The sequence below is a fragment of the Vombatus ursinus genome, unplaced genomic scaffold (genome assembly GCF_900497805.2).
Source record: "Vombatus ursinus unplaced genomic scaffold, bare-nosed wombat genome assembly UNPS02014774.1, whole genome shotgun sequence".
NCBI lineage: Eukaryota > Metazoa > Chordata > Mammalia > Diprotodontia > Vombatidae > Vombatus > Vombatus ursinus.
The window spans coordinates 5195544-5220001 of NW_020954552.1; the positions used below are offsets into that span (position 1 = coordinate 5195544).

The following is a 24458-nucleotide window of genomic DNA, read 5'->3' on the forward strand; positions in this document are numbered from 1 at the left end:
GAGAGACAGCCTTTTTAAAACCCCTTTTTTATCTGTCCAATGATAGTTTTCACAGATTATTCTGAAGGTGTGAAAACCATCACTAAACAGGATATTACTGTCCTCAGAGGACAATAACATCTTCAGATTCTGGAGGTTTCAAAGAAATTTCCATAAAACTTGGTTTAAAAAAAAAGGCAGAAGGGGTAGCTTTTGCTATTCTACTAAAAAAAGTTAAGTTTTATTTTCAAGATATCCTGAGCTTTATTCAATATCATTATGTAAACAAACAGAATTAATTCTATAGCTTCTATACTCTACACAGTACTCAAGAGACCTTACTCTACCTCAAAGAATAAACACTTGCATGGGGCTTTACCCATCCACACTGGGGTACATTATTATATATGAATAAAGCTTATGGAGTTACCCTCTCATATTCCTACATATTATAATACTAAATATTCTTTTTTAAAATAACCTGATCTCCCCGCTTCCCAAATCCAAGTGTTCATGGATGAGAATTATAAAATGACTATTAGACCCCAACATCTCCAGCAGTATCATGCAGAAAGCAGTTCCCTGGTATCTTTATGTCATTCAGGGTTCTTTCATTTCATCTGAAAGCCACCTTCTACTGACTGAGGTTGGGAATTTTAAAAATTCAATCTTTCACTTGCTTCTTCGTACAAAATTCACTCTAACTTTAAAACTAACTCGGAAGATGTCCTGAAGGGTACAAAGTCATCAGTCTAAATGCAGAAAGGTCAAAAAATACCAACTACTTTCAAGTTTCTTTGTTTTCAAAGTGCTCCATGTGCAATGTAAGATCAGTTTCCAGGATAAAGAAATCCATTATGAAGACTAATAAAATCTTCAAAAGATCAGCAGTTAAAAACAAGAGCAGCTTGGTTCAAGTATTAATTTGTATGTTTTAGGCACATTTAAATCAAAATAGTAATTGCAAAATTCATTTGAATATGGTTGAGGCAAAGGCATTTACAGGAAAACCCTGCAAACAAACATGTAAACTGTAACAAATCTGTAAACTCAAAGCGACTTTGGAATTTTTAAGTAATAAATGCTCACAGGATAGTGAACAAGAATACAATACTTACTCATTTCTCATCAGAAACAAAAGAGGTAATAAGTTTGCTTAAGTATTCAGAGGCCATATAATAAACAAAAATAATCTGAATAATTATCACTAATATGTTGCTTCGTCCATGTTGTCATCACTTTCTGCACCAAAATCATCTCCGTTGTCAAAGTAAGAATTGATGTAATCATTTTCCTAAATAATGGGAAAATAGCAACATTGAAACATAATTAGACATCTTTGGTTACTGAGACAGACCACTGACCATCAATTTATTGATTATCAGCTAGCCTAATTAATAAATTGATTATTAATTCCCCAGTGGGGAAAAAAACCATAATTAGAAGATTAAGTTACTCTCTTAATCTGTTCTTCTACTTAAGTGGGAAAAAAAATTCCAAATTACCAAATCAGAAATAGTATCAGCCCTAAAACAAAAAAATAGTAGGATGGGGAAAGACCTCACAATTTTTTTGTTTGCTTTAAAAAAGGCTTCATTGACTCCACTCACAGTTTTTTTTCCTTCTCTTCCAAATAAAGACCTCCAATTCCCATTGCTCCATAGATAAGAGTCAACCTCTCATCTATAAAAGGAAGTAAGGAGGGAGGGAACCTGACCTTAGTCTAAATATCTTTTAAAATCCTTTCCAGTCCTAAGATACAATGATTCTGTCAACATAAATATTGTTAATTAGAGGAGATCTTAAAGCTCGGTTCTAAGGTGAATCATTGCATTTTGTTGTTGTTGTTGTATCCAGCTTTTCTTGACCTCATAGACCACAGAATCAGGCCTTTCTATCCTCCACTATCTTTTGCAGTTTGTCCAAGTTTAAGTTTGTTGTCTCCTTGATACTATCTATCCATCTCATCCTCTGCTGTCCCCCTTTCCTTTTGCCTAATTTCTTTAAGTATTGACTGATTTGACATCTTTGCTGTCCAAGCAAAGACTCTCAAAAGTCTTCTCCAGCATGACAATTCAAAAGCGTTGACCCCTGAAGCCTCAGCTTTTGTTATAATTCAACTCTCACAGCCATACATTGCTACTGGAAAAACCATAGCTTTGATTATACAGACATGTATCAGCAGGGTGAAGTCTCTTGTTCAGATTTGCTATAGCTTTCCTTCCAAGGACCAAGTGTCTTTTAATTTCATGGCTGCAGTGATCTTTGAGCCCAAGAACATAAAATTTGACACTGTTTCCATTTCTTTTCCCTCTATTAGCCAGGAAGTGATGGTACCAATTGCCAGGATCTTAGTTTTTTTGATGTTAAGCTTCAAAAGCCAGCATTTACACTGATTTCTTTCACCCGTTTCAAGAGGCTTCTTAATTCTTCTTCACTTTCTGCCATCAGTGGTATCATCTGCATATCTGAGATTGTTAATATTTTTCTGGACAATTTTAATTTCACTTTTTGATTCATCTAGCCTGGCATTACTCATGAAGCACTCTTCTACTCAAACAATTAAACAACCTCAGAGTAACTCCTAGCACCAAGAGGCCAAAGTGCCCTTAGGCACTGTAAATGTGCATCTGAAAACCACAGTCCTCCAGTTAGTCAATCATAAGAGGTTCTTTTTTGCATTAGAAGCATACAGATGTAGCTGACCATAACAACAGCTTACTAGAAGGGCAGAACTCAAATACAGTACAATGAAGCCCACTGCTCAATTTCTTTTAGGTTTAGTTAGGCTTGGGACTTGCAAGTTTTCAGGGATGAAAGAGAATATTATTCACATAACAGGCTCAAGAGATGTCCCTGAGCACTAGCCTTAGAGAATTAATTCACTAAATCTGCTGGCAAAATTTCTAGTACATAAGACCTGCAACAGAAAATGAGTAACTGAAAAAATACAGACGAGCTCTTAAAATAAACTCTCCGAGATAACCATCTAGTCCCTGAGTGATTCAGTTCCCACATTAAGAAATTTGGAAATAGGATTTCTCCCCAAGGATATGTTTTTTTCTGAGGGATGCCAATATTTCTACAAATTATTCATTTGGTTAATTACCTTCATTTATCCTTCAAAATAAAACACCTCTTTTGTTCTCATGCATTGACGAGATGTCACAAAACAGAGAATGTTAAGAGAAACTTTAACTGCTTCAAATTCATCAAGTCTTTGTAAGTATTTCTTCTCCTCTCATCCTCCCACCTCACCTAATTGGCACCTCACCCCCTATTATACTGGAGGATGTAGGAAAAAAATGCGAAATACAGCTATGTATGCACACTGACTGATACTCCACTAAGGACTGATACATAGTTCACCCCAGTAGTGAAGAAGCCCGGAATCCTGCTGTTACTGTGTTCAGCAGGGGAGCTCCTAATTTGCCTTTTAGCATTGGCTGAGCCATGACTCAATAAGAGAACAACTCTAAAAATGCAGAATTCCAAAAACTAGTCATGTCCAGAAACCAACAGGAATTTTTAAGCAAATCTCACTGGTTTTGGCCAGGACTGCAAGAATATTTGTCCAGTAAAAGCTAGGGCACCTACCAATTTACCAAGCTAAAAGGTGTTCTGAAGAAACACTTAGTAGTCATAAGCAGCAAGAAATAGGGGACATTAAGGCTGATTTGACTGACCCCAACTCAAACCCTGGGGTAACACCTCCCTGAGCTGAGCAGCTCTAATCTTGGTTGTTCATAGTCCAAAAAAATGGGTAAGCAAAAGGGCAAAATATCACCCCTCATCCCTTGAATCTAGGTAGCGTCTATAGTCATCTTGAAGATGGGGGTAGCCATAGAGATTATGGACTTGGAACTAAGTATCTGCCACACCTGAAATTCAAAAAATTTCTACAAGTTGGAAAATTTTTAAAAATATCCAGAGGGCCTATAACACTAATGGTTGGCCAGAACCTATGTTCAGTCAATTCAAATTGTCACTCAATATAGCTAGATTATTAAGGCATTATTAGTGGGATAAATATAAACCGATGCTTGCCCAAAATCAGACATAGACTTATATATAATGGGGGAGTGCTGCAGCCAGCTTATATAAGCTCAGGAGAAACAACTGTTAAATTTTAGTGTAAGCATTTACACTTCAGTTACTGGCGAATGCTACAAATCAGAGTTTGATTTATTGTTTTGTTGACTGTCTAGATTTAAGAAAGTGATGAAGAAAATGTTAACAATGTAGATTAAAATTAAAAGTGTGTTGTGAATAATTCCCCCCACCCCAGAGCTGGTCGTTAAACATTTACCAGCACACCCCTGCTGTGTGCATGTATATATGGCAATGAATGAAACTGTAGCATGCCCCTCAAGAAAAATGCATTTCACTTTATTGTCACTCAAGTACATCAAAGTCTTTGTTTTATTGTAAATATAAAGGACCTTCTAGTGGTTGCAGGAATTCCTATTAAATGGTCACCGAGTGAGTTCCATTTCTAAGGTACTGAGCATCAGTTGAGAATTTGATCCTATGATGAAAGGAAGGGGCAAGGGACCCCAGTATATCTCTTAGAGACTCTGACACATTCATTCAAATTGGGGACAAAGGCAGGAATGCTCCCCATAAATCTATCCCCCAAACTAAGTAGTCATAAGACTTTTGTATTACCAGGCACATGAGGCCTCCTAAATTGAGTCTGAATCTATCAAGCCTGTGTCAACTAATCAAATCTATGGGCTACTTCCTCTCGTAACTTAACCTATTCCTAAATTTCTGATTTAAGAAACTCGTATGATTGTATCTGAAAAAAAAACTACTCCCTTAAACAAGAAGAGTGAGAGCTGCCAATCCACCTATTATAAAGCTGCTTACCAATCAAGCACTTCTTCCTGAGCCTATATTCACTAAAGCCTATAATTTCAGTGTCATAATGGTCCAATTGATTTCAATGTTCTTTATATCACTGGTAATAACCAGGTTCCTGGTTCCTGTTAACCAATTGTTTTTAAAAAACCATATGCCCATTCATTATTATTGCTATCTCCAACCTTGTTATTATTCATAAAGGGGCATATTATTATATATTATGTCATTATTTAAAAATGGTACCTCTTCCTGTTCTTCTTCATCATACTCTTCTTGTTCATCAGCTGCTTCATCATCATCATCATCATCATTATCTTTCCTTTTCCCTTTGCCTCCTTCTTTCTCATCAGTTTCTTCATCTGATTTTTCTTCATCACCTTTCTTTTCCAAGTCCTGGTATAAGTTAGATTCATTAACCAATTTATAGTAACAGCTTGGCCACAACCACTCCAATCTCATTTATAAGACAATACAATTGTAGTAACAGCTCTCCAGTTTTCTTCAAAAGAATTGGTATTGTAACATGTGGGTGAAAGATTTGGTCCTTATCATCATGCCAATTTCTTTAAATATGTTAATGACAATATTGAGATTTGAGGCAATGCTGGTAGGTGAGGGTTTACATGATAGATCTTTCAAAAAGAAAAAGGGGAAGCCAACACCTAAATTTTCACTCTGGCCATATTTCTACATCTCACTTAAATCATTATGCCAGCTTTGTATCTGCAGAAGTTTACTTTGATTACATATAGACACATCTCCAATTTAGTAAATGGGAAAGTGGGGAGCCTCATTTTTATTTCTATGGTTGGTGTCCATCATTTGTTCAAACCAAGGTCACCAACAATGGAGTAGAAGAAAGAATGCTAGGTTTGGAGTTGAAAGACCTGGGTTCAAATCACAGCTCTGACACATTTAAATAGTTGTATTATCTCTGTCCCAAGGATTATTCATGGTGGTTGTGAGGAGCAAATTAGACAACGTGTGCAGAGACATGCATACAAACATAAACTATTATAATTACTGTTGTTCATCACAGCCACTAAAACTGAAGTCAGTTCATAAATAATGTATTTGAATTTCTGCAAATGTGTTAAAACATCAAATTAAGTAACATGTACAATACACTCTGTAATTATTATTAGTATCATCATTATTATTAGAATTTTACAGATTTCCAGAAAGATAGCTCAACAACTTTTGCAACTGGCAATATAATTAAGGCATAAGTCAAGGCTCCACTAAAAAAAAGGACCACTCTTCACAATTAACAGAATTCTACCTAAAATATTACTCAAAGATCTTCCATATTATAGAACATCATCTCTGTTCAATTGCATCTCTATATGTGGATTACAGAATTGCTCTTTTGTATCTCTCTCCAGTTTGATCAGAACTTTCCGGAAACAGACACAGGAAACATATTTGAATGGCCTTGAATACCAGAGCACAAGTCAAGATCTATCTTTTTGAAATGTTCACCCTATAAGGAAAGATTCAATGACGCTAACCTAAAAAACAAAGGAAAAGATTTTTTAGGGACCCTCAACTGAATCTGACAATGACTTCTATGTGACCTTAGATAAATTTCTCATTCTCTCTGCCTCTAGTTTTTCAATCTGTGAAATAGTACCTGCCAACATCTACATACTTTAAATGATAAATGAAATGCTTATGTAGCTTTCCACTCAATAAGTGCATTAAGATGCTTCAACACATCTCAAATAAAGAATTCTGCAGAAATCCTATAAAAGATATTATCAGAGATGTATAACTAGGGGGAAAAAACAGAGGCCAGTCCTGTAGCAAGAGTAGAGATAACTGATAGGCAAATGGTACAATCTATTGATATCTACACAATGTCAAGATCACTGGAGAAAGCCCTCCAACAAAATAAGTGAACCTCCCCAGAGGATTTTTTTGCAGGACATGTACAAGAGTTGAATAAAATAGACAGATATGGATGATTTCAAACTACATCCTTTGAGGGAAGAATTCTTCTTCTTCTTATTAATAACGAGCATTTAAAGCACTTTAAAATTTGCAAAGTACTTTACATGTTTACATGTTATGAAGATCATTTGATCTTCATAACAACCCTGTTAGGTGCCATTATCATGCCATTTTTACAGAATAGGAAACTGAGCCTGAGGTTAAATGATTTTTCCAGAGTCACACAGGTTTTACAGGTTTAAGGCAAGATTTGAATTTTTAGCTCTTTATGACTCCACATCAAGTCAAATAGTATTTTTTCATTTTCCTTTAAGAGGCAACATTGTCTACCACTACTAGATCTGTATTCCAAAAGGGATAAAAAAAAAGAAAGAAAGAAAAAGGAGCTATATGTACACAAATGTTTACAGCAGCTCTTTTCTGGTGGCAAAGAACTGGAAATTGAGGGGGTGCCCATCAATTAGGGAATGGCAGAACAAATTGTATTCTATTGTGCTATAAGAAATGATGAGCAAGATGCTCTCAGAAAAACCTGGAAAGACCTTTATTAACTAATACAAAGTAAAATAAGTAGAACCAGGATAATATTGTACACAGTAACAGCAATACTGTAAGACAATCAAATGTGAATGACTTAGCTTAGCTATTCTCAGTAATACAATGATACAAGACAACTGGAAAGGACTTATAATGAAAAATGTCATCCATCCCTAGAGAAAGAACTGATGGAGTCTGAATACCGATAGAAGCATACTGGTTTTTTTTTTCATTTTTTTTTTCAGGGGGAAAGGGGAAGTTTGGTCTGTGCTTTTTTTTTTTTTTAACAACGTGATTAACACGGAAATATGTTTTGCATTATTATACATGTATAACCATATCATATTGCTTGCCTTCTCAATGACAGAGGTGGGGAAGAAGGGACAGAAGTCGGAACTCAAAATTTTAAAAATGAATGGTAATTGTTTTTACATGTGATTGGGGAAAAACACTAAATAATTTTTTTGAAAATAGTATTTTACTTTTCCCAATTACATGTAAAAATAGTTTTCAACATTCATTTTTTAGTAAGATTTTGGGTTCCAAATTTTTCTTCCTCCTTCCCTTCCCTCTCCCTTCCCTCCTCAAGACAGTAAGCAATCGGATATAGGTTATACACATGCAATCATGTTAAACATATTTCCACATTAGTCATGTTGTGAAAGAAAAATCAGAACAAAAGAGAAATAATGTTTTTTTTTTTAAAGAGGCAACATTGCCCTCCTCCCTCTCCCCCCCAAAATTACACATCTCAGGTTAAGCTTGGGGCTAAATTCATCTAATTTTGAGCAAGTAACAATATTTTCATCAAGCTGGAATTTTAACCACTAAACTGTTACATAGAATTATCAAATACAGTAGCAGCACCACTAACTGTTACATAGGATTACCAAATACAGTAGTGGTAGAGGAGGAGGAAAGGAATGAAATACATATTTTTATATTAATTGGTATGTGGTCTTGTACCTATTGTGTCTGATTCATTTTCTAAAACCTAGGAAATTAAGACTGAAAATTCTTAGTGCCCCTGAGCCAAATTTTTTCAGTTTCAGTAGAACACAGATCCTAGAACTGATTAAAATTCATGTATCTGTTGAATGCTATTTGGGACTGGAATGTGTTATTTCCCTCTGAATATACATACATTTTATATTAAAGACCCAAACTACTTCCCCCCTGAAATAGTGATGTGGTCATTTGAATTCTAATTGTATTCTATTAAAACTGATAACTTTGACGGATTTTTCAGGTTTCACAGGTCAAATATGACTAAAGCTGGTAGGAGCCCTTCTACCTGAATGAATGAAGAGCCACTCTTTGTCCTAAAGATGAGCCACATTTGGAGCTCCAGATCAATCTTCCTCAGAATGCATGTCTCCTTATAGCTGAGCTCCACAGCTGGCCAGAACCCAACCAGTTTCAATCAATATAAGCCGGCTACAGCTTGATACCATAAGCTATGTCTGCAACCTTATCCAACATCCCACCAAATTTAAGCTTGGCATATTTGATTATTGTTCCTTCATCAATCCTCACAACCTCTAGGAAGTTCACAGTGGTACACTGAGTACCTAAACAAAGATATGTAGAAATAAAATGCTATATGGGACAAAGGGGGAAAAAAAAGAGTGAAAGTAGAAACTAAATATTACAAAGAAAAAGGATACCTACAATAAAGGAAATAAGAGTTATTTAAACATAGAAACTTAAATGCATAAATTTCATACACTTAGTCTTCTTTCCTTTCTCCTAATTCCTTTATTTTGTTTCTATCATTCCTGGTTAGAAAGTCATTGAATCTCTAGAGGAAAAACACAAAGGGGTAGAGAAGAAAGTATTAAAAGAGAAAATGAGAAAGGAAAAGATGGTGAAGGCTGAGAAAACTGTGGAGAAGACACCTGACAATATCTTAAAGTCTCTGTCAGCTCCAAAATTGTCTAACTCTGCATGAAACTGATGAGACAAATTATGCCACTTTCCAGCTAATGCACTGGCTTACCTAGAGATTTGCCATTATTTTCTGCAAACTGTTTTCTTCTGCCAAATAGGTGATATCAAAGGATAGTGCTGAACAACAGGAGGAGTTGAGTAAGCTCTTTCAGAAATATAGTACCCACCCTCCTTTAGTAGAGCATAACATTGAGACTGCTTAACAAGTAGCTGAAGCTTACCTCAATTTTTTTCAATACATCCACGGTACTCATGACCGTAGCAACTTTAGCCGTACCTTTTGTCTTCTGGCGTTTGGGTCCTGCTAAGGTAAAACAACTAGTTAGTACAATTTTTCTAGAACAGTAAAGAAAGCTGAGCATATTTATTATACTGCTTTGTGTTTCATGGAAAGAATAATGATGACACCTCACACTTCACTCCTCTAAAGCATTTCACAGTTTATTAAGCACTTTTAAGTACATTCATCCATTCCTTAACTGTGAGGTAGTTAAGGTAAGTGGGATTGTCCCTATTTTAAAGGGATGATGATGAAGAGACTTACTTCATCAAAGTTCCAGAGCACATACCCTGCCCAGACAGAACCAAACCCAGATCTTCTGACTCTCCAAGCTAGTAAGCTGTTCCACTGGTTGTACCCAGGCCTAGTATCTACATTCAATTTGACAAACATTTATTAAGTATTTACTTTAAGCAAGGCCATACAGGCATATTTACTAAATGACTATAACATAAACAAATGACCACGGCTCACATTAGTAAACAAAACCAAGTATATTAAATAAAACTCTGTCAAATCTCATAAAAGAGGGGCAACTAGGTGGCGAAGTAGATAGAGCTCTGGTCTTGGAGTCAGGAGGAGCCGAGTTCAAATGCGACCTCAGACATCGACACTTAATAGCTGTGTGACCGTGGGCAAGGCACTTAACTCCAATTGCCTCACAAAAAGAAAAAAAAAACTCATAAAAGGGTTAAGTCAATTTAGCATAATATTTTAAAATATTTTAGTACTACTGTCTGAGAGGAAGGGATTGGTGTGGGGAGAAGGTTAAAACTAATATTTGAGCTAACAGCTGGAAATGCTGATCAAATCTCCAAGCATGAATCTTCCTGGTAGATCACCATCCCACATACCTGGAATTTAAGACATTATCATTTCCCTATGTTTGAGAAATAAAATGCAGGATTGACATGAATACAATCAGCATCTAATCAATGGAGAAAGGGGTAAGAATTCAATATTTGAATGTCATTACTGGAACAAAGATAAAATAGTTCAATTGAACACTCATAATTAACAATACCATAATGCCTTATGTCTAAGTATATGAATTTAGATCTCTAACACAATGCAAAATAAAAGTGAGTTCTTTTTTTCAGCCCATTTAACATCTTCTATACTAAAGTGGCTCTATAGGCTTACTCAATAAACTGCTCAATAATTAGTATTAAATTCAATGTTATTTCAAACTGACACAATGACTTCTCTTCAGACTCACTGAAGATCAATTTTGCTGATTTTTCCCCCTCAGCTTCCTCTTTTTTCTTCAAAAATATTTGTTACAAGGGATGGCTCGCTGGGAAGAAGAAGGGAAGGATACTGGTAGCAATTCTAGAGATTTTTTTTTTAAAGGACATCAACAAAAGAAGTCAATTAATAAGCATTCATTAGAATGTAAACTCATTATGAGTAGGGATCATTTCATTCCTTGTACTTGTAGCCCCACCACCTAGCACAGTGCCTGGCTCATAGGTGGTTAGTAAATAACTGTTGATTAAGCACTTACTACATGCCAGACACTATACTAAGGTACTGTACTAAGCACTGGGGATACAAAGAAAATGCAAAATGTAAAAACTATGGAGAGAAAAGTACCACAGTGGATTATATTTGGTCAACCATAACTGATGGAATGAAATTTTCTATAATTTTCACTAAATTATGATTCATTCAGCAAATAGACCCATGGCCATAAATTTGTGATGAGACTTTACTCAACTAAAAGTAACTTTGTTGGACTTAATGGCTGCTTGCTCAGTATCCCTAACTTTCTAGTGTCTTAGAATGCTCTAAGCAGCAAGAGAACAAGGACACTGTTTAATCTGTTTTGTGGAGCAGTAAACATACTCAAGGTTGGGAGAATCCCCAATAAATTCTGCAGCCCAAATTCAATGCTGCTAGAGTAAAAAAAAAGCCAGAGGTACAACATTATGTGCTGTTGTGTTTTTCTCTAAGGAGGTTTTATCAGTAGTATCTCATTTCATAAGACACAAATCCCTCTAAATCATGTAGCAAAGATTTCAAAAGCGGAAATTAACTTCATAAAGAGGCTAGCTATATCCAATATGTCCCCAGAATGTCAGTGACAGAATTAGAGCCGTTATACGTTCTTAACACCTACTTGCTAAGATTTTGCACAATTATTGCCTAAAACAGATCTTTTCCCATTCGTGGGGCATCAAATTGTTAAAATCTGTTTTCAAGTTTTTGACTTAAAACTGTCTTCATGAAAGTATGGATTGTCAGTTTAAGGTAGTTAATACCCTTGCAAACAGTGTTTGACAAAGGAAACTACTCATCCATATTTGTAGGTTTCAGTGGTGGAGAGGGCTAGAAATATCTGTCAGGGAGTTAATATACAGGAGACCAACAATTCTGATGTTTGCTAGCCTTTCCTTCCCTTGACCTCCATTTTTTTATGTTATCTGTCTTTATAATTCAGGAGAAAGTACTAAAGGTAAGGCAGAGTCTGAGCAATCTCACTGACAAATAATCAGGAGACAAAAAACAGATATTTATCAAGTACTTTAAGGTTTCCAAAGCACTTTACATACAATATCTCATCTGATCCTCACACGAACCCTGGGAAATAACTACTGCAAGTATTATCATCCCCATTTCCAAATGTGGAAACCTCAGCTCAGGGAGGCTAAGTGACTTACCAAAATACAAAACATAGATCAAAGACATCAGGAAATTTTAAGGCAATATGGAAAATGATAGCTTTTGACAGTTGTGAATCTAGCAACAAAGAAGATCTAAGCAACAAAAGATCTTTTTAAATTTACTTTTTAAAAATAAATTACTTTTGCAAGTTAGAATCTGGAGACGAAGGATTTGATCTCAAAGCATTTTGAAACTCATTAATGTTTCAGTTTCCCAATCCGAAGATGATCTTAAAGCACTCTCAAACTTTCAGTCTATTTTGCATCTATAAATTTGCTAGGTCATTGGAGACATTTAGCCATTTGCCCATCCATATCCCTCCCAGTGACAGGCCAACACAGAGACACATACAGCCCAGCTAGTCTCTATTCCACCATGATTAGTATGGTTTCTGCCATTCCAGCTGAAAATACTAATATGAGTTAAGTGAGGAAAGCCATGATGCTGTAATTAGTCAAAATCCCAGTGTCCCAATGCTCTGAACTGGAAAGAATATGTGTGACTTTCTTTAAGGATAGACAAGGTGTTATGGACTAAAACAAAAATAATTAGTAGTATGTGGTGAGCACTATTTTATGGGTGTTTTAGTGAAACATTTATGTCTAAAAATTTAAGGTGAGAGGGAGCATGATCTAATGCACAGAGTTATTCTCAGAAACTGGAAGACCTGAGTTCAAGTTATGCCCATGATACATACTGTCTGCGAGATTCTGTATAAGTCACTTAACCCTCCAGCTCTATAAACCTTTATGTTGCCAAACATCTGCTGACTTGCATGGGGAGAAATAGTCTACTCATTAGCAATTCCCTACACCAATGTGAAAGGCAATACAAAAAAGCCTGAAGTATCAATAAACAAAGTAAATCAATTCACACATCAGAGACTGCAATCAAAGTCACTGTTCTTAGAATATTTTATTTAAAACATCATGATGCCCACAAAATAAAATGGTAAATACATATTGGAATATCTATAATACTTGGAAAAAGAAATTTCACAATATGAAGCTAAATGAAAACTGTTGCAGTCCTACTAACACTATCAATCACTCTTTCCTCCTAGATACTCTCTTCTAACTTTTTTTTTTGACATCTCCTGGTTTGCTTAGCTGACAGCTCCCCATTCTCCATTATTTTCATTCAGATCATGCCCCTAATCCTGAGCATCTCCTAAAGCTCTGCCCCAGACCCTTTTTCCTTTTCCCTCCATACTACTGTACCTCATGATCTTCTTTGCTCTCATGAGTTTAACTATTATCTCTATGAAGATAATTATCAGACCCTAATGGAGATAGCCCAAAACCCAGAACTCAAGACCCTTAGGAGTAGCAATGCATCCAGCTTAGCCTCCACAGCTGCCATCCTGGGAAGCAACCCTTGTGGAGATGCAGCCTGGCAACTGCTCCTACAGCTGCTACAGCCACAGCTACTGAAGACCCAGAAAGCAAAGTTCTTGCCAACAAAGTCTTTGGCACTGTCAAAAGGTTCAACCTCAGAAACAACCACGATTTTATTAGGAGAAATGCCATGAAAAGGAAATATTATTATCTGATTTGTTGCTATGTCCTAAAGAGCAGCTAGTTGGTACACCTGACAGAGTGCTGGGCCTGAAGTCAGGAAGACCTGAATTCAAATCCAGCCTCAGATATTAACTAGCAGTGTGACCCTGAGCAAGTCATGTCACCTGTTTTTCTCTGTTTCCTCAACTGTAAAATGGGGATAATAACAGCACCTCCCTCCTAGGGCTGCTGAGGCTGAAATGACATAACAATTCTAAAATGCTTAGTATAGTGCCTGGCACATAGTAGGCACCATATAAATATTAGCTATTATCATCATTATTACAGACCATGGGATCTTTTTATCTGATTTGTAGCTGTAACCTTCCATCTGTACTGTTTCCTTCCTGTGAGCTCCGTGAGAGCAGCAACTGTCTTACTTTCTACATTTTTATCCCCATTACACAGTGCTTTGCACATAGTAAGCACTTAATAAATACAAATTCATTCATTCCAGCCTTAGTCTTTCCTCTGAGCTTCAGTCTCACATTACCAAATGCCTTTTGGACATTTTGTACTGGATGTTCCATAAGCATTGCAAACTCAACATATCCAAAAGAGAAGTTATCTCTCCCCCAAAACATTTCTGTCCTCCAAATTATAATAGCTGGATAATAATAGCGCCTACCTCCTGGGGGGTGGGGTGGGGGGTGTGAGGATCAAATGAGATAATATCTGCAAAGTGTTTAGCACAGTGTCTAGCGCATAGCAGGTGCTTAATAAATCTGTGTTCCCTCTCTGCTCCCCTTTCTTAGAACTTTTGAGGGCACTACATCTTCCCGGTCACCCAGGCTTGCAATGGCACTGTCATTCTCAAATCCTCATTTCTACTCACCATGTAAACTATTTCAAATTACAAATAATATGCTTGGAAATGAGAAAATACAAAATAAAGGATTAATAATGAAAGCTTTTTAAGTCTAGATCTAAGCAATATGGTAAATATTCTAAATGATTTAAAATTAAAAGTAGAAGTGGGTACAGGAAGACAAACACTGAAAATCTCCCTTTCATTTCATGCAGTCAACAAGCAAATATCATAGAAATTCTCTTATAACACTAATATTCTACTATTCTTAAGTTTAAGCTTTTGAATTAAAAAGTGTTTTTTCCCAAATAGAATTATTCGGCAAGAGACAAAGTAGAGGAGACAGAGCATGGTGGTAATGGTGGCGCAAGAGAAGGAGCGCTAAGTCAGGAATCGGGACAAGCTGGGTTTCTATTTTCAGTCTTAACCCCCTCCACCCTTTGCTGTGGGACACAGCAACGTCTCTGAGCTTCCATTCTTCATGCGTCATTAAGCACTTCAGAGCTGAGGTGCCAAACATAAGCATGTGGTCCACAACACTGCCAAATGTGACCCAGACCAGATTAAAATGCAATTGGTAAATATTTAACAAAATTTTAAAATGCCAAAAAAAATAGATGCTAGATTGTGATTTCCTAAGTCAATATGCAGCTCGAATGGATCCTTATGTATGGTTTAGTGGCCCCTGTTCTATTTGAGTTTAATGCCACTGCTTTAAAGTATAGAGTACATCTGCCCTGCCTACCTCTCACAGAGTTATTGTGAGAATCAAATAAAATAATAGAAGTGGAAAATGTATAATTAATTATTCATTCATACATCCATTTGGTTCATCTACTTGTTATTACACAAATCTTCATATCTGTCTGCTAAGCTCATATTCTTTTGCTGATAATCCGACTTCAAACATGCAAGGATACTTTTCTACAAGTAATTAAAGAAACTGTACCCTCTGGTCTTTCCACTTCTTTGCATGTTTCCTATAATGCCCCTGGTCCTTCTTTATCCTGTTTCTTTCTCCATCTCCTCACTTTCACATCCATCCCCATTTAAAAATAACTCATTTTCTACTCCTTTTTGTCCCCTGCCCCTATAGCAACAGGGTAGGTGAGTTTACATTGTTAAAGCTACATAAAGTCTGAAAAGCAAAAAAAAAAAAAATTCATTTCAGTTTAAAATGTATCTAATTTCTCAACTTATATTTTTATTACCAAAGTAAACAGGCTAGGTGGGGAGAAGAATGACCCATTAAAAAAAAAGGCACAAAAAACATCTCTGTAACATGGCACGAAGAAACTGCTGCTATGAATGCTCAGAATGCTCAGAATGCTCTCCTGTCTCTTCTCTATACCTACATTTTATGCATGTCACTTCTTCAGTTCAAGGATAAAGGTGAACGAGGAAAACTGAGCATAAAAGGCAGTAGTCATGGAGATTGGTTCAGCTTTATCTGTTCCTTTCAGAAACACCATAGGGAAGCAGGATATTAAAGGTGAACAGGAAAGGTTTTATAGAAAATTAAAGTCTTGTTGCAACCTCTAAAGAAAAAAGAAAGAAAGTACAAAGTCGCTTGGAAATACTGCTAATGACTGAGAATAGGTTCCATCTTTCTCTAGTACAGTTATACAGCATTAAATATTTCAATTTTTTTTAAAAACACATATAGGACTAGGTGAGAGAGTAGATTTTAAGCATGGAAGAAGAACACATGCTATCAATTTCAAGGAATGAAAATTAGATTTAAAAGTAACAAGTATAAAACAGTAAAAAGGGGGGTGGGGTGGGGAGGAGTAGAGCGGAATGAGCAGAGGCTTTCAATGGCCACCCTGGTCAACAAAAGGCCTTTTTTTGTCTTGTGTTAAAGTTCTGTTGGAAGCAAAAAGATCAAAAAGGACCACATGTGAAGCGAAAGGAAGTCTGATAATACATAATGGAGGGAAGGCAACAGAAGTCCATTCCTGTTTTACTTCAGTTTCTTCTACTAAGTAGAACGGCATTCAGGACTGGAAAGTCTAGAATAGAAGTGGTTTGTGGGGAATTGGAACATAAGTGATAAGATGATAAAAGAATATCCCTCAAGAGAGTTCAAATCATCAGTCTGGGATGAACATCTCAGGGTCCTGACAACTCATGGTCATGACTGATAAATTAAAAAACAAAACAAAACTGATTCACTTAAAAAAAAAAAAGACTCAGTCTCCTTAGCTCACCCAGGCTAGAAGTACAGTTGTCCACTCATGGGCCTGATCCCAGTGCTGATCAACACAGAAGTTTTGACCTGTTCCATTTCTGACCTAGGATCCTCTTTGGCAGTCCAGAAGCTCCTGGATCCTTTGGGCTCCCCATATAAGTGCTGCACTTAGCACGGACACATAGCTTAGCCTACTGTGGCTCAGAACTCCAGAGTTCAAGAGATCCAGAAGCCTCTGCCTTCCCAGTAGCAGGGATCACAGGCCAAGCTGATTTCCTCTTAAGCTGTATTGACAGAGCATGGGGTCCAGAAACACCTAAAACATTGGTTTCTGTTCTACATACTACACTTTAGGAAGGATACTGATAAGTTTTATCACTAGAGTAAGGCCAGAATGGTGAGGGCAGCTAGGCGGTGCCATAATGCACAGAGCTCTGGGCCTGGAGTCAGGAAGACTCATCTTCCTAAGTTCAAATCTGGCCTCAGACACTTAGTAGCTGTGGGACCCTGTGCAAGTCACTTAACCCTGTTTGCCTCAGTTATTCATCTGTAAAAGGAGCTGGAGAAAGAAATGGCAAACCACTTAAGTGTTCTTTGCCAAGAAAAACCACAAATGGGGTCATGAAGAGTCAGATACGACTGAAAAATGACTGACCAACAGAATGGTGAGAAGACCAAAAACCCTTAGTACTAGGTTTGGTTGAAGAAATGGGGAATTTTAGCCTAAAAATAAGGAAAGACTTTGGTTTTTATCATGATGGCTATCTTCAAGTATTTAAAATATCATGTAGATTATTATCCCGTCATGAGGCAGTTATCAGGCACAGTGGATAGATAAATGGACCTAGAGTCAGGAAGACCTGAGTTCAGACACTCACTAGTTGTAAGACCTTGGGCAAATCACTTCACATCTGTTTACCTCCGTTTCCTCATCTGTAAAATGGAGATAACACTAGCACCTCCCTCCTAGGGTTGTTGTGAAGATCAAAAGAGAAAATATATGTAAAGCACAGTGCCTGGCACACAGTAGTTGCTATATAAATGCTAGTTATGATGACGAGGAGGATGATTATATGAGTGTGGAATAACACCTATTTTGCTTGCCTCCAGGGCCCAGAATCAGGAGGAATTCCTTGGAGGCACAGTTAGGATCAATATAAAGAATAAACTTCCTAACAATTAAAAGTTCTCTGAAAATAAAACGTTCTGCCTCTGAAGACAAAGCTCCATCACTAGAGTGTTTCAAGTGCAGACCAGATGACCATTTGTCAGAGATGGTGAAAAGGAGATCTGATTTGCTCACAGCAGGAAGACGACAGCGCAACACACAGCTTAGGCTCAGTTTCCCCTTAGCACCTCAAATGTTCAAAAAGGACTCTCAACAATGCAATAATACCAGTAACAACAACAGAAGAGAAATTAAATGTCATCACAAGTTTATTGTCTTACAAAAAAAATATAACGAGATCTAGGTCCACATTCTTCAGGCTCCCCATTCACAGCCCACTATGAACCCCATGTGGCTGCTGCAGACTTGGATACTGGCTCTAAAAATAAACCCCTTAGCAGTTTCCCAAGCCTCCAATCTCTCAGTGGGTTGAAGCCCTGAAAACCCACCAACCCCAGGGATCAGAAAAAAGAAACCTAGGCAGGGGATGCCTAGATGGAGCCAAGATAGTAGAGTAAAACCAGAGAGTCGCTTGAGCTCTCCCCCAAACCTTCCGAATCAAATACCTGTAGAAAATGGCTCTAGACAAATCCTAGAGCACCAGAACCCACAAAAAGAGAGAGGGAAACACATTTCCAGCCCAAGACAACCTGAAGGTCACAGGAAAGGTCTGTTGCACAGGGCTGGGAGAGAAGCGCAATCCAGTGTGGCACATCAGCACAGACCAAGCCCCGGCAAACCCAAAGCAGGCCTCAGGGGACTGAATCACAGGCAGCTGTGGCGGTTTCCAGACTTCTCAACCCACAAACGCCAAAGACAACTTAGAAGGTCAGTGGGAAAGGTCTGTGGGACCTGGGTGAGAGAAGAGCACATTCCAGCCCCAGCCCTAGCACAGCTCTGGGGTAGTGGCTGTGGCGGCAGCAGCAGCGGCAGCGGCACCAGCAGCAGTAGCAGCTGCTTCCAGAGATCTCAGCCCATAGACAGTAAGGGGATCGAACAAACAATCAGATGGAGTTTACAGGGGTCTCTTTGCTAGCACTGAGGAAGCATTCCGTTGCTTTGCCCATACTTGGATCTGGTTCAGAGTCCTGGGTGGCAGTCTAGGACGAGGAGGAGCACTGTCATAACAGAACTTGTGGCAGCAGTGGAGAGGGAACCCTCCTCACAGTTCCAGGGCAGAAAAGATTGCTTGTGGTCACTCATAGACCAGAACACAGGCCAGGAGGGGAGTAAACATCTCTCCTTAGATCATACCACCTTAGTAGAATTGAAAATTTACAGGTCCCTACAAGTATCTCTGAATACTCTGCTGCACAAACCCCCTGAAGCTTAGGACAGTATGCCCTCCACACTGGAAGCAGAGCTCTACCTTAACAAAGAGTTAAAAAGTCAAATAATTGGCTGGGAAAATGAGGAAACAGCAGAAAAAAACACAGACTTTAGAAACTCACTTTGGTAACAAGGAAGATCAAAACATACAACTAGAAGAAGACAACAAAGTCAAAGTTCCTACATCCCCAGCCTCCAAGAAAAAAATGAATTGGTCCCAGGCCATGGAGGAGCTCAACAAGGATTTTGAAAAGCAAGTAAGAGAAATAGAAGAAAAACTGGGAAGAGAAATGACAGTGATGCTAGAAAATCATGAAAAACAAGTCAACAGCTTGCTAAAGGAGATCCAAAAGAATACCGAAGAAAATAACATCTTAAAAAATAGATTAACCAAACAGCAAAAGAGGTCCAAAAAGCCAATGAGGAGAAGGTCTTAAAAAAGCAGAATTGGCCAAATGAAAAAGGAAGTCCAAAAGCTTACTGAAGAAAATAATTCCTTAAAAATCAGAATGGAGCAAATGGAAGCTAATGACTCTATGAGAAATCAAGAAATTATAAAACAAAACCAAAAGAATGAAAAAAATAGAAGACAATGTGAAATATCTTACTGGAAAACAAATGACCTGGAAAATAGATCCAGAAGAGATAATTTTAAAATTATTTGACTACCTGAAAGCCTTGATCAAAAAAAGAGCCTAGACATTATCTTTCAAGAAATTATCAAGGAAACTGCCTTGATGTTCTAGAATCAGAGGGCAAAAGAGACATTGAAAGAATCTACCGATCACCTCCTGAAAGAGATCCCCAAAGGAAAACTCCCAGGCATATTAGAGCTAAATTCCAGAGTTCCCAGGTCAAGGAGAAAATATTGCAAGCAGCCAGAAAGAAACAATTCAAGTACTGTGGGAACACAATCAGGATAACTCAAGATTTAGCAGCTTCTACATTAAGAAATCAGAGGGCTTGGAATATGATATTTCGGAGGTCAAAGGAGCCAGGATTAAAACCAAGAATCACCTACCCAGCAAAACGGAGTATAATCAATGAGGGGGAAAATTTTACTTTCATTCATGTAGAGGAATTTAATGCAATCTTGAGAAAAAACCAGAGCTAAATAGAAAAACTGACTTTACAATACAAGACTCAAGAGAAGCATGAAAAGGTAAACAAGAAAGAGAAATCATAAGGGACTTATTAAAGTTGAACTGTTTACATCCCTACACGGAAAGATGACATTTGTAACTCATGAGACCTTTGCCAATATTAGGATAGTTGGAGGGAATATGTATAGACAGAGGGCACAGGGTGAGTTGAATATGAAAGAATGACATCTAAAAATCAAATTAAGGATTGAGAGAGGAATGTACTGGGAGGGAGAGGTAGAAAGGAGTAAATTATCTCATATAAAAGAGGCAAGAGAAAGCTTTCACCATGGAGGGGAAGAAGGGGGAGGTGAGAGGAAATGAGTGAACCCTTACTCTCATTGAATTTGGCTTAAGGACGGAATAACATACACACTCAATTGGGTATGGAAATCTATCTTACCCTACAGGAAAGTAGTGGGGAAGGGGATTGGGGCAGGGGGGGTTGATGAAGGGAGGACAGATTGAGGGAGTGGGTAATCAGAAACAAACACTTTTGAGGAGGGACAGGTCAAAGGAAAGAATAAAATAAGTGGAAGGCAGGATAGGATGGAGGGAAAAATAATCTTTCACAACAGGACTATAATGGAAGTGTTGTGCATAACTACACATGTATAACCTATATTGAATTGCTTGCCTTCTCAATGAGGGTGGGTAGGGAAAGAGGAGGAGGAGAGAGAATTTGGAACTCAAAGTTTTAAAAATGAATGCTAAAAAAATGTTTTTAGGGGGCAACTAGGTGGCACAGTGGACACAGCACTGGCCCTGAAGTCAGGAGGACCTCAGTTCAAATACGACCTCAGACCAAACACTTGACACTTACTAGCTGTGTGACCCTGGGCAACTCACTTAACCCCAATTGCCTTAAAAAAAATTTGTTTTTACATGTACAGAAATCTATCTTACCCTATAGGAAAATAAAAGGGGAAGGGGATAAGAAAAGGGGGAGGGGGGTGATAGAAGAGAAGGCAGATTGGGGAATGGGGTAATCAGAATGCATGCCATCTTCGGATGAGGGGAGGGGAGGGATGGGGAGAAAATTTGGAACTCAAAATCTTGTGGAAGTGAATGTTGAAAACTAAAAATAAATAAATTTTTAAAAAAAGAAAGAAAAAAGAAATCTATGCAAGAAGGAGCAGCTCAGGAGTGTCTTAGCATATCTACTGCAATACAAGAGGACACAGGTTAATTAACCAACAGGTTAATTTGCCTTTCTCTTTTTTTTTGTGGACTATTAAAAATTTTAAATTGGTATAATCTAGGTTTAATATTTCCTTCATTTTTGAATACTCTCCTCCCTCCCCTATCCACTGAAATGTAACAAAGAATGAAAAAGAAAGTGGAAAAGGAGAGGTCCAGTTAAACCAAACACATCACACATCTGGCAGTACATGCATCAGTCCTCACACAGTTTCCCACCTCCACAAAGAGAGGATGAGGTATGTTTTTTAACTTTTCTTCAATGTCAAGCTCGGTCATTATAACTACATACACAACATTCAGTTTAATGTTATTGTTCATCTCCATCTGCCTATGCACTCTCACCTCACCTTACCATTTGGAATTCCTCATTTCCTTCATCACTCTGCTGAAGCAAACCCTGTATGAAGCCTCTCCAGATTCTCCATCAGCTCCCCAGGTACACCCCCACATACGCACACAAAAAATATTGCATTTATTTTCTACATTCTTATTAATGTTCATGATATCTCTCCCAATAAAATGTATGCTCTTTGAAGGCAGGGACTATTTCATTTTTGTCTTTGTATCTCCCTCTTCGCCTATACCTTACATGGTGCTTGGCACATGGTAGGTACCTAAAAAAACTATTATTGATTGGCTGATTATTCAACTCACATTGTCACAGTCACTGCGTATAGGGTTTTCTTGGTTCTGCTTAGTTCACTTTGCATCAGTTCAAATAAGCCCTCACATGCTTCTCTGAATTCTTCATATTCATTTTTTATAGCAGAGTAACATTGCATTACTCTATATTAGTTTGTTTAGTTATTTCCCAGCCAATGGTCATCTTCTTTGTTTTACATTCTTTGCTACCACAAAAATGGTATGCTGCTATGAGTATTCTGGTGTATATAGGTCCTTTTTGTTTTTGACTTCATTTTGGTTTAGATGCCTAGCCATGGGACCTCTGTGATAAAGCGTCTAAACATTTTAGTCACAGGGGGCATGATTCTAAATTCCAGCCCCATAATTTCACTCTATATCTTAAGTGTATTTCTCATATGCAATAAACTGTTAGGTTTTATTATCCATTCATCTCATTCTATCTTTATTGGGAACTGATGAACTCTTGAGTGAAAACTGAAGTATAATTTTCTCACTTTATTTTTCTTGCTTTTTTGTGATATGGCTAATACAGAAATACGTTTTGCATGATTTCACATGTATAATTGATCATACTGCTTGCCTTCTAGGTGAGTACAGGAGGGGTGGGAGGGAAGAAGAGAATTTGCAGCTCAAAATTTTTTTCAAAATGCTAAAAATAAAGAAATAACAAATTTTTAAAAAGAGAAAAAAATTGTCTTCCATTAACCTCTTTTGTGCTGCATTTTCCAGCACTGCCTTCTTATTTAATTTAGCACTTATTCTCTGTGGTTTGTGCCCCTCAATTAGTAAATGGCTGAACAAATTGTAGTACAAAAATAAAAGAGAATATTATTGAGCCATAAGAAGCAACAACTAGGAATAATTCAGAAAAAAAAAACATGGGAATACTCGCATAAACTAATACATAAGCATATATAATAAGAACAATAACAGAAATGAAAAGAACATGAAAAGGAAGCCAAGCTCTGAGTAATTGTAATGACTAATCTTGGTCTTGAAAAACAGTCCGTCAGTCAATACCATTTATGAAATGCTTACTATATGTCAGATAGTACCAAGTGCCAGGAAGACAAATAAAGGCAAAAAGAATACACACAAAAAGACCCACCAGATAATTAGACAAGTAAGGAGCTATGAGTATGGAACACTTCCCAAACTTAGGAGTCTTTTTTTGGGACAGTTCATTGTGAGAGGGGAAGGGTGGGGGGAGGATAATGGCTGAAAATAACTCTGATGTGAAACAAAAAGATACAATAAAACTTTTTTTTAGAGAGAGGTTTCATGATAAATTATGAGTTGAATTAGATGACTCTTCCAATTCTGGGAATTAACGGTTCTTTGAAATTTTCATATTTAAAATAAAAAAAACCTTGACCATTTAAATAGTCTGATAGATGAATCCTATGAAATAAAATAGTACAATACTTTTTTAAGACAGTTTTTTTCTTCAAGAAATTTTCCACAGATAATAGCAATATGCATTGCCTTTTTAAAAGGTTGTATATTAATAAAGTAATTGATATCATGTTTATAAAACATATCCAATGATATCTTATGCAGGGGAGAAAAAGTGGTAAGTATGTAAATCCCATTACTGTTTATTATTTTATTGAAAAGGACAATAACTGAGCATCACTTAAGACTAAAAAACAGAAGGGAAAACCATATTCTAATTAAATAATTTCCTAATTATTCTTCCTTATCAATTATCTAAGCTAAAAGAATTTCTTACAATAATCCATACTTTCATATCATAAGGGCAGAAAAGGCCTTGAGAAGGCCAGGTAAAGCTGTTCTAGCAGCTATATTATTATGTGAGAGATTCTGAGACCTTGATGATGTACACAAAAATGTTGCAGGCTCTCCCCACACCCCCAAATAAAAGTCCTTCTCAATCTCTCGAAGCCTACTATTACTACAAAAGAGTTGCTTTTCAGTTCATACCCAACTCTTTATGACCCTCTTTGGGGTTTTCTTGGCAAAGATAATGGTAGTTTGCCATTTTCTTCTCCAGTTCAGTTTTTTTACAGATGAAGAAACTGAAGCAAACAGGGTTCAGTGACTTGCTCAGGGTCACACAGCCAGTTAAGTGTCTGAGGACAGATTTGAAGTCAGATCTTCCTAATTCCAGGACCTGTGCTGTGCCACCTGGCTGCCTACTAAAAAGAGATTCACTGTAAA

The 24458-nt window shown here is 37.2% G+C and overlaps 1 protein-coding gene across 3 annotated transcripts in view; it reads right to left on the minus strand.

Annotated features, from left to right (window-relative positions):
* Positions 1-218: 218 nt before the first annotated feature.
* POLR3G (RNA polymerase III subunit G) overlaps positions 219-24458 on the minus strand; it is a 66134-nt gene continuing 41894 nt past the window's right edge. For 2 of the 3 annotated variants that reach the window (XM_027864264.1, XM_027864265.1), the window contains exons 6-8: positions 9507-9589; positions 5089-5238; positions 219-1273 (exon numbers count right to left, since the gene is read on the minus strand). In XM_027864264.1, the coding sequence (XP_027720065.1) occupies positions 1187-1273; positions 5089-5238; positions 9507-9589 (320 nt within the window). In that variant the 3' untranslated portion in view covers positions 219-1186. The remainder of the gene's footprint in view (positions 1274-5088; positions 5239-9506; positions 9590-24458) is intronic. The other variant, XM_027864266.1, reaches the window with a different exon arrangement.